This window comes from Prionailurus bengalensis, chromosome E3, assembly GCF_016509475.1.
Source record: "Prionailurus bengalensis isolate Pbe53 chromosome E3, Fcat_Pben_1.1_paternal_pri, whole genome shotgun sequence".
Lineage (NCBI taxonomy): Eukaryota > Metazoa > Chordata > Mammalia > Carnivora > Felidae > Prionailurus > Prionailurus bengalensis.
In genome coordinates, this window is record NC_057357.1 from 39,641,026 (window position 1) to 39,651,811 (window position 10,786).

General features: G+C 60.4%; 1 protein-coding gene across 1 annotated transcript; it reads right to left on the reverse strand.

Annotated features, from left to right (window-relative positions):
* Window positions 1-105: 105 nt before the first annotated feature.
* ATP6V0C (ATPase H+ transporting V0 subunit c) lies at window positions 106-5,159 on the reverse strand. The gene is made up of 3 exons (XM_043560880.1): window positions 4,909-5,159; window positions 1,003-1,186; window positions 106-839 (listed from the first exon to the last, which is right to left on the reverse strand). Exons 1-3 carry the CDS (start codon window positions 4,985-4,987, stop codon window positions 635-637), a joined length of 468 nt encoding a protein of 155 aa, XP_043416815.1. The 5' UTR covers window positions 4,988-5,159; the 3' UTR covers window positions 106-634.
* Between the last annotated feature and the right edge of the window lie 5,627 nt (window positions 5,160-10,786).

The window sequence follows — 10,786 nt, forward strand, 5'->3', positions numbered from 1 at the left end:
AGGCCGCCCACGTGACCGGCACGCCCCTGGGCCGGCAGGGCCGCCGCGGCCGCCCCCGCCCCGCCCCCGCCGGGCCCGGGCCCACACAAGCGGTCCACACAGGCGTCCAGTCACAACCGAGAACTTTATTGGACACGGCTCGGCTCCAGGACCTCGCAGGCCCAGCACACTGGCCCGCGGCCCCCGACAGCCAGGGCTGGAGGAGGGTGGTTCGATCCAAAGAGTCTCGGAGCAAACGGCAACCCCACAACGCAACACTCGACCTAAGATTACTATATAGTTGGGGACGGAGGGCTGCTCCACAGACGTATGAACAGATCAAATCTTTATAAATAAGAAACATCCAGTGAAGAGAAAATGACAACTCTAATTCACCCTTCTACAGAGCGCTCTAGGGCAGATGAGTGGGGGCGGCCGGAGGCCCGGATGGGTAAGGAGTGGGCCCGGATGTCCACGGCACGGGGCGGGGCGGGGGCGAGGCCGGGGTAGCAGACAACGGGCACTAGGACACTGCGCATTTACAAGACCGACTACTGGGGGGGCGGCGGCCCCGTGCGTGTGTGTCAGGCTGTTCATTTCGGAATGAGGGGTGGTCTTTACATCGTGTTCTGTGGCTGGTGCGCTCGGAGAGGGGCTACTTTGTGGAGAGGATAAGGGCAACGATGAGACCGTAGAGGCCGAGCACCTCGGCGAAGATGAGGATCAGGATCATGCCCACGAATAGCCGGGGCTGCTGGGCAGTGCCACGCACACCAGCGTCCCCCACGATGCCAATGGCAAAGCCAGCTGCCAGCCCGCTGAGGCCCACGCTCAGGCCAGCACCCAGTTGGAGGAAACTCCTGGGGGAGAGAAGACACGGGATAGACGTCAGCCACCTGCCAGGGGAAGCAAGTCACCAGCCCGACGCCCCCTCCCCAGCCCTCCCAGCCCCGGGCAGTGGCCTCGCCCCAGTGGCCTCGCCCGAGGCAGGACATGACCTATGGGGAGGGGCCCGGCACTCACCTGTAGAGAGTGATGCCATCATTCAGGGAATTAGCGATGAGGACGGCCACCACCAGCCCGTAGATGGCGATGATACCAGCCATGACCACTGGGATGATGGACTTCATGATCAGTTCTGGCCGCATGACAGACATGGCCGCGATGCCAGTGCCACTCTTGGCTGTACCGTAGGCGGCACCCAGGGCTGTGGGGAGGGGGCAGGAAAGGCAAGGTGAGCTCAGAGCACCTGGGGCCAGGACCCTGGGGGGAGTAGCTGTGGCACAGCCGAGAGACGCCGTAAGTTATCACCGACAAGGTGAGATGAAGCTGGCACCCAGCTCAGGGCAGGAGGTGGCCCTCGGGGGCAAGAGCTACAGCTGGGCACGCAGGGAGCTCAGGCAGCTGTCTCCTTCCTCCAACAGAGGCCCTTAACGGCTGTCCCGCCTATCTGGGCTCCTGCTCCGCTGTCTAACCTTGGCCCCAACCTCCCAGAGACCCCAGTACAGCTGCCCACGGCCTAAAAGGTGAAGCTCTGACAGGCCCAGCAGAGCAGCCCAGTCACATGGAGAGAAAGCTGAGGGCATCCTCAGGCACACAGCAGGACTAGGCTCTCAAGTCTGGAAAGAATCCTCTCTGCCATCACCCAGGTGGACCATGAGGCCTTGACAGACCTCCCAGAAGCACGCCTGCATGCACAGAGGCCTTGGGCTCACAGAAGCCTAGATTTCCACCCCCCCAGACCTCCAGCAACGAGGCGTGGGGGAACGGGAGGACGTCCGGTCTCCTCTGATGGTACTCCGCCTCGCTCTTGGCCAGGGTGTGCTGCCTTCCTCCAATCTCCCTTCTCCTGGCCTCCACGCATGGAGTAACTTTTGCACAGAATAGAGCCACAGCGGGCCCAGGTGGCTCTTCTGACTCCCGCCCTCCAAGGTCTTGCTGCACTGCTTGAGCAAAGGATAACATGGCTCATGGGTTTCAGAAAAGATGTGGACACTCCTGACCATTCCTCTGCACGTTTTATTCACCTATTTGGGCCACAAAAAATGCTTCCTCTCTGTGCTCATCACTGAGCAGGGAGGAAGTCAGAGGAGCTCTGGCTTCCCGGGGCTCCAAGCCCGGTGAGGAAACACACATGGCCGCTCCAAGCACAGCAACACGTTCTAGAAGAGTGGGGAGGCCCGTGGGAGTGGGGGAAGGGCTCCATAGAGAAAGTGACGTTTGAGGAAGAGGCCTGAGTGAGCAAAAATGATTGCAGACAGCACGCACGAATGGAGACGTCCCCCAACGAGGCATCACACTGGGAGCTAGCAGAAAGAGAAAAGAAGTAGGGGTGGGAGCAGAGGGATTTCCACTCCAACACCACCACGCCCAGACACTCGGCACCTTTAACCTGGGGCTCAGGGCTGGTCTTCACGAAGCTCTTCCGGGAACTCTCCTGGTTGCAGTGCATTCTGGGGGCTGCTACTGCAGGCCCCGCACCACATCGGGCTATGTCAAGTGCATGCAAGGAGCCAGTGCCATGGTTTGTCACTCAAGCGGGAGAGCACAGGCGATGAGTGTCACTGAGTAAGGCACCGATTACTGGGAAGTTAGCATCCCAGGTAGCAGGACACGGCCAGAGGTGGAAAGTGAGCGGGGCCCTTCTCCAGAAGGCAGCAGGGAGATCGTGTGGCTGAGGGTGGGGCCGCCACGACAGGAACAAAGGGAAGAAACAGGGCTGACCATCAGGATGGAAAAGCAGCCTGGCCTGGGCAGCAGCAGGTGTCCCGGAAAACCCTGGATGCCAGCTCTGGAGGCCAAGCCTCACCAGGTCCCAGATTGAGCAGGGAACAGAAAGAGTGCAATCAGGAGGCAGTTCCAAGAACAAAGCACCAAACGCAGGGTGCCTGCCAGCAGGGAGGAAGTCAGAGATTACGGTAAAGGAGCAAGTGACAAACTTGTGGAAGACTTGATGAAGAAAGAGTTGACAGGACTTCTGTCACAAGAAAAAAGGGGAAGGAGGAAGGAGATCGGGCCCCACAGGAGCAGGCAGCACCAATCCTCAGGGGCCTGGGGCAACAAAAAAGCCCTAGACCAGTGATACCCTGTTCTCAGTAACTTCCAGAGACCTGCTTTCTGATCAGGCTCCATCTGAAAGTATCAAGTTAAGTTCCAGAAAAGGAAGAGATGTACCTGATGACTAGAGCAGGCCAGGAGCTGGGTACAGAAAAAGGGCCCAAGGGGCAAACTCAGGGCTTTGGGAACAAGCAATGACAGCCAGAATTCAAGGAATTCTGGAGCGGGAATGTCTTGTTTTGTTCACCGATGTTCCCCTGTGCCTGGCACACAGTAGGAGCTCACTCGACATTTGCTGAATGAACGAATGACAGCCATAAGTAACAACGCACACATGGCCAGGCACAGTAGAATCTCAAGAACTGTGGAGGCAAAGAGCAGAAAAGGGGTGGGAGGTTACAGCAGCCTGTCCGTCCGGAAGTGCTGGAAAGCAGACAGCCCCTTAAGATGTGGAAAGAGCAGGGTTAGCTGGGAGAGAAGGGGAAGTCCAGACCACTTCTCCCACCACAAATGACCCCTTATGTGCACGTGATGGGAAGGGCAGGGTAGGGCTCACTCAGCAACTCATGACTGGCAGACAGGCCCAGGCAGAGGGCGGCCCTCAAGACAGCAGAGTCCCCAAGCCCCCACCTCACAAGTGTTTACAGACAGCACAGGCTGTTTGGAGTTCAAACCCGCCACATACTTGCACAGGGAGCCTCCCCAGCCCACCAGGTAGGGTGGGGCAGGGCGGGGTCATCCAAACCAAAAACCAGACCTACCTAAGGAGGCCCAGAGGAGACCAGGCCAGACCAGTCTACAGGCTTGCAGCAGACTAGGACTCACCTTCCTGGGTCCCACATTCTTGGGCCTGGCCCACGTGCCTTTCTCTCAGGTAGACCAGTTTTCACCAAATTCAACACCCATTACCGTCAAGACCTAACTTCAAAAGCAGGGTGCCATCAAGAACCTGGAAGGCCCCTTCTCTTTGCCTAGGGGAGCCCTCCCAATTTCGGACCTGAGAAAAGGGAAGTCATTCATTCATTCATTCATTCAGGCCTGAACCAGACGACTCCCTCCTAAGGACAAAGACCCAATAGGACACTCTATGCCACTCTCTCATTCACCCAGAAGTAGACCCCCGACAAGCGTGCACACACATAGCACTGATGCTGGCCTGCTTCCCAAACACCAGTCCTTCGCCCTTAGCCTGTCCAGACCCCTGCCCCAATCCACACAATCCTAGCCCTGGGCTCCTGCCAGACGTCAGGACCAACCCCTCTGCCCCATTTTCCCAAACAACCCACACATCCCACAGGGCTACGGGGAAACAGTGACAGGCCGTAACCGGAAGCACCTGCCTCTGGGTACAGACCCACCTGACCCCCGTCGGGGGCGGGCCGCCACAAGGGCGAGAGATGTGTACCAAGGAGGGGAGCGCCAGGGCCTCATCCCCCGACACCCCCGCCGAACAGGGGGAGCTTCCCGAGGTGTGATGTCACACCTGCCCGCAGGATGGCGGTGGGGGGTGCGGAGCAGGCGCAGGACCGCGCGCCCCCACCCCAGCCTCCCTCCCGCCTCTCCTAAGGGCTAAGATGGCAGCGGCGCCGCCGCCCCACCCCCGCACCTACACTGACGGCGGCAGGGCTGCCGGCCCAGGATCCCCGGGAGACCCGTGAGACCCGCACCCCCGCCCAGCCCGCAGGCCCTGCGACTCGCAGCCCTCGGGGCCCCGACCCCCGCCCGCGGTCACGTGAGGCTCGGGACCCCCCCCCAACAGCTCGGAATTGCGTCAGCGTGACGTCACACCAAGAACCCTAGGGCGACGCGGGCATAAGCTCCGCGAGTCCCGGCGCCCCCAGCCTCCCGAGTCCCTCCTGCCTCGGCGCTCACCGCTGAAGACCATGGCGGCCGAGGCGCCCATGACCGCGAAAAAGGAGGCGTACTCGGGGCCGCTCTTGGCCTCGGACATGTCTGCGGGTGGGGAGAGGGCGAGCTCAGCGGGCCAAGACGGGGGCGAGGACGGGCCGGGCACGGCAAGCGAGCGCAAGGAGAGCAGTCAGGCGGCTGCGAAGGCGACCCGGCCCGTCAGCGGCTGCGCTCTAAATACCAGCACCGCAGAACAAAATGGCGGCCGCAGCCGTGTCACATGACCCGGGCTCCGCCCCTTCGGGCTATACCACTTCGTGCAGGCGGGGGGCGCCACGGCTTGGTACGCCCTAGCGGCCCTCTGACTGCTCCTGCACCGTGCCGCCGCCCAAGCGACCCGGACTCAGGCGTTCTGCCCCACCTCGGCCTCCGCGGACGCGGAGCCGGGCGCTGGCAGCTTCTCGCACCCCTTGGCGTTGGGCCCGTCCGGCTCCCGGGCGGGGGCGGGGCGGTGGCCCTCGTATTAGCATATGGGGCGGGGCGTGGGGCGCCCCGCCTCCTCTGCGGCTGCGAGGCGCCAGCTGGTGCGGCTTTCCTTTACGTTCGCCGAGTGGATTCGGCGGCGAGGTTCTCGCGGCCTTTCTCCGGGCACCCGGGACCGAGGTCTCCCCGGGAAGTCTTCATACTTCAGACGGAGTATGAACAGACGGAGCCGAAACCCCAAGGCCTGGGCGTCGGCCTTTTCTTCTGCTCCGGTCCCCAGGAAAGCCCCTACCCCACCTGTGAACTCCTGGCCTCTCCTCGCAGCCCTCCTGTGCCCCCAGGTCGCCCCACCCCGACCACGTCCCCAGTCTCCTCCAGACACAGACCTACCGGCCCCCGTCCCAGCTATTGGTGACTTCTCTCCTGGCTTCTGAGGAAAAGGAGCCCCCTTCCTGGCATCTGTCCCCTCCTTTGCATCAGGGACCCAGCCTTCACTTGGGCTGTCTCTACCCCCTCAAGATGTAAGCCTGGCTGGTTTGAAACCCTGTCAGTGCTGCGACCTGTGGATGATTCCCCAGATTTCTGCATATTCTGGGATCCATTTCCTCCAGCCTGTCCTCACGCAAAGCTGACACCTGCAGGGCTGCATTTATTTCTGGAACAACAGCCAGTGGTTCCTTCCCATTCCACCCGGCAGCTTGGCCTGGGGTTGAAACTGTCCTGCTGATCCCATGAGGGGTTATCGGCACCCCGACTGGCCGCCTTATCTCTCCCCACCAGCTGTGGTTCCCTTTGCCCTCTTGTTCCTTGCCTTTCAGAACTACCCGGTCCTTGGTCTTCCTTGAGCTCCTGGCCCTGGTCCCAGCACTAAAGGGTTCTCCCTGGAAGTCCTGGGTGGCAGTCTTTTCCATGTGGGCAGTGTGGGGTCAGCACCTCTGCCCACCACCCCACCGGACTCAGCTCCACCTTCCACAACAGCTTCCCTCGTGGCCCCTTCCCATTGGCAAGACTGGGTCCTCCACCATGCCAACTGGCAGCCTGCAGATGTGTCTGGTCTGTCCTGTTTCAAAAGGGAGGAGGCTGCCGTACCCCCGGAGGCCTCTCCACCTTCCTCTGCCACCCTCTTCCCAGACTCTGACTTCTGCAAAGAGAAATCTTCACTCGGTGTCTCCACTTCACCCGCCCTCCCTCCCAACCCCTTGCCTTTGCCAAGGTCACCTGGGACTTGCCGTTTCTCTAAGCTGAGAGGCGTTTGTCAGGCTGTATGGGGGGGCCTCTTTGCTGCATGGCCCGCTGCCCACTCCACCACACCCTCTCCTCTCTCTCCAGCTCACCTCCTACAGCCCGACGCCCTCATTCCTTCTTCCTGGGGTCACAAGGAGGACCGAGAACAGGCCCAGGCCCCGCAGCAGCCTGGCGTCCCTGCAGGTGTCTGGTGAGCCCAGGGTTCCCGCCGCCCGCCCTACCCCTGGGCGGTCACGTCCAGCATCTCGCACCGTTCTGTCCCAGCCCTGATGGCGCCCCAGTGCCTGCCACAGGCCTGCCCCTCACAGCTGCAGGCATTTAGGGTGCAGGTCAGGGAGCCAGTGCGGGTTGGGGGAGTGTGCAGGGGGAGACTTCAGACCAGAATTCCTCCGCCAGGAAACCACACAAACACCCAGAGGTGGGCAAAGCACGCCCCCCCCCCCGCCCCTCATGTGGCTGAAATCCTAAGACCCAGGGTGACAGTTCCCTCCTTGGGCTCAGGGAGTATGTCATCGACGCTCACTGCCATCTCATTTTCTGCGCAGGGTGAGGGGTCACACCAGGTCTCTGGGGGGGGGGGGGGACTGCTGACACCTCCAGCCAGCATGTCTCAAAGTGAGCTCTCCCCACCCCCACCTGCTTCCACTCTATTATTTCCATTTCGGGCAAAAGACGCTCAAACCCGCAGCCTTGAGTCACTCCACTGCTCACTCTTCGTTACTCACCGAGCCCCGAGCTTCTGCTGCTTCCTGGCCGCTAGCTCTGCCCCGCCACCCCCCCCCCCCCCCCGACCACCGCACTGCCCTCAGATCGGGCCTTCCCTCCTGGCCTGGGTCTCCTCACAGCCTCTAACCGGGTCCACCTGCTCAGTCTTAACCTCCGTCCCCGCAGTGCATTCTTCATCCTGAAGCCGCAGGATCTTTCTAACTGGCACACCTGACCAGTCTCTCCATTCCTGGAATCCTTCCTGTCGCAGGCTGGACCCTTTGGCGGTCCCCTCCCTCTTATCACCAGCTCCAACCGCCCCCCCCCCCCCTCCAATCTCATCCCAACATACTGCTCCTTCCTCCCCTGTGCCCTGAGCCTGTATCCCTCTCTGCACCAACTACTCTCCTTCCCTTCTTGCATAAGGAGTGCTACTCGCATCTTTAAAACACCACCTCCTCCAGGAAGCCCTCCTGATCTCCCTTCCTTCTCAGACCCTTTCTTCATCCCTCACACTCCATCGTTATTTTTTTTTTTCACTCACGACCTCCTCTACTGAGGGTCGCTGTGCCTCTTTTTCTGTATCTCTGATCCCTGGTAGGGTCTCTGGCACATAAAGCTAATGTTTAGTGGTCACCAAGTGTGTGCCACGGCTGTCCTAAGCCTTTTTAGGGTATTATATAATCCTCATAAAGACCTTTTGAGGAAGATGCCACCATGACTCTCATTTTGTGGACAAGGAAACGGGCCTGGGAAGGTCAAACTTCTTGCCCTGGTCAGCCTGCTAGACAGGAGTGGAATTGAAACTCCAACTCCTGGCTGGGCCGAGCTGGTGTGGCTTTCCTCCTCTTCTTGTCTCCTCACAGGGGCTCAGGGAGCATCCGGTGATCAATGAGAAGGCCAGAAGGGACCCAGGGCACTTTCCCTTTGGCCTCTGAGCACCGGGCAGGTGCTCGGGGCTGTGTGGTGTGTGACCAGGGACACACGTCTCTGCCTTCCCCCTCACAGCTAGGTCCCCAGCTTGAAATCACAGCATTGTCAGCCCCTGGCCTGTCATTGCACAGTGGGGATTTTCAGAAATAAAGGAAGGGCTTTGGGGAACTCAAGCCAGAAATCCCAATAGGGAGAGATTTAGATAGATGGGGTGGGGGTCGGGAGTGTCCTGAGCCCCCGAGGATTCTAATGAGGATAAAAGGACCCACGGTCCCCACCAAAAGATGGTGGGAGAGGGAAGTCCAATGGAACTCGACAGAACCCTGAGGGAGGGGAGGGGGACAGGTGGGGAGATAAAGACCAGGGATAAATTTCCAAATGATGGGAAAGATGAACTTATCCCAAGGAAGCAATTTCAACAAAGAAAGAAGCGAGTCTGGAGACGGTGGCAGCAGCCTTATCAAGAACGTGAGGAAACTGCAGACAACGAAGCCCGTCACACAGCGTGCCTTCTCCCTGGGGACGGTGCCATTCTTCCGAGTCCCAGTGACCACATGGCAAAGGCGCAGCGCTAAGAGATGTGGCACCCTCCTCTCTCGGCTCGGCTGGACAAGAGCTCCATGTGGCCCAGGCGAGACAGGGGTGAGGTGAAACGGGACCGCAGTAGTTCCACGGGAGGGGAATGAGCAAAGGCCATTTTTCTTCTATAACTGAAAAAAATTAGGGCTTCTATTTGGGGCAGTGGGGCACACAACTCTTGATCTCTGCATCAGGAGTTCGAGCCCCACGCCGGGGGTAGAGCTTACTTTTTAAAACACAGGGCTTATAAAATGACATGATTTTTTTCTTAATAAAAAGTGTCCAGGAAATAAATTTCAGTTGTCCTATGGGAAAATCGAGCAGGGTACGAGGACCCGACTCCCACCGCCATCCCTGGTACAGGGAGCCCGCGGGCCGGACCTGACCGCTGGGGGATGGTGTGCGGCCAGGGCCTGGCACCCGGTTCTCAGAAAAGGTGCCCACAAAGGGGATCGCCCGCCCTGGACCCTCCGCCCAGTCTGGGCTCACTCAGCGTTTGCCTCCACCAGTTGGGGGTTACGACGCCCTCCGACCCTCAGCCACTCATCTAATATTTATCGCGCCTCTACGGTGTGCAGGCAGCAAGCTAGGCCCTGGCGAATACGGAATCAAGGACGAGGGCTCTTACCCCCAGGGTCTCGCAATCCAGTGGGCACTGGCTGTGCAGACAATGAGGTCCCGACGCTAAACCAGAACTGTGGTTACTGGACACACAGATGACGGGAAAGGGGGGAGGGGCCAGGTGGCTCGGACGGCCCCCGAGGGGTGATCTCTGAACAAGGTCTTAAGAGATGAAGAGGGCTGGGAGCCGGGGAGAGGCACCACCCGGTTTGTACTGGCCTCACAGAGCACGACCACCACGGGGCACAGGGCAGCTGCCGCACTGGGGGCGGGTGTGCACGTCTGCGTGGACGGTCCCTGAAGTGGTCAAGTGACAGGCGGCTGAGGAAGGGTACACAGGCGTGTTCCCTGAACAGGCATGCAGATGCCACCAACAGTGGTGACCCCCGGGGTGGGGGGGCAACGGCGAAGATGTCCCTCGTGGACATTCCGGGACCGTATTGCTTTTCTGCCGGTGCACACTTTACCCTTTGAGAAACTGTGAGACGGGAAGGAATGGGAAGCAAGTACCCAGGGGGCACGGGTTTCCCTTCGGGGGCACAACTAGGTGGCCTGGTGGTTGCACAGCCCTGTGAATGTACCACGTGCCACCGAGTTGGTCACTTCAAAATGGTTAGGCTCAGTGTGAAAAAGGCTACTAAAACAAAGCCCTTCCATGGCCGCCTAGAGGTGGGGACACAAGCTGGGACACGGCTACCGTGGACCAGGCCCACGAAGGGGCCCACGTGAGGGCAGGTGGTGGGGGGAGTAGGAGACGAGGGCCCCGGGGAAGACACCGGTCACCGAAGCTGACCCGGCCGAGGGAGGCAGGCGTCTGAAACGTCAGAGGCCAGGGTCTCAGTGCCAGTCACAAAACGGTGCTAAGCACCCTTACAGGAAGAAGTTGTTGCCGCAGGGAGTTTGGGGACGCCCCCCAACCGTGGGCCCCAGAAGCCTGGCTCACCCCGTCTCCCGTCCAGAACCACCCTGGACTGGACACCGGCCGCACGGGGACTCCTGCTCAGGGGCTGACGGTCTCCAGGGGAGGGGATGGGGGGGCTGTCTCCGTCCTGGGGCAGGGGCACCCCAGCCTACGAGGGCTGCGAAACCGCAGGCTGTGTAAGGGTCCAAGGCAGCAGAGGAACTGGAAACAGCCCACGCCAGACAGCTGGCGGTGTTGGAGGCCAGTGCAAATCCCGGGCGGCAGCAGGAAAGTGGGAGGGGGGCGGGAAGGGGGGGGCGCCAGGACCGCACCTGCCCTGGTTGCGTTTTTTCTTTAGGGGATACAGCTGCACCCAACGGAAACGCCAGGGGTTAGAAAAGGCATTAATGTTGACTTATACAGACTCCCAGATAG

Coding starts and splice junctions, on each gene's coding strand:
- ATP6V0C (XM_043560880.1), bottom strand. CDS start 4,987: ATGTCCGAGGCCAAGAGCGGCCCCGAGTACGCCTCCTTTTTCGCGGTC. Junction 1,187..4,908: donor GGCCGCCATGGTCTTCAGCG/GTGAGCGCCGAG, acceptor CCCTCCCCACAG/CCCTGGGTGCCGCCTACGGT. Junction 840..1,002: donor GATGGCATCACTCTCTACAG/GTGAGTGCCGGG, acceptor TCTCTCCCCCAG/GAGTTTCCTCCAACTGGGTG.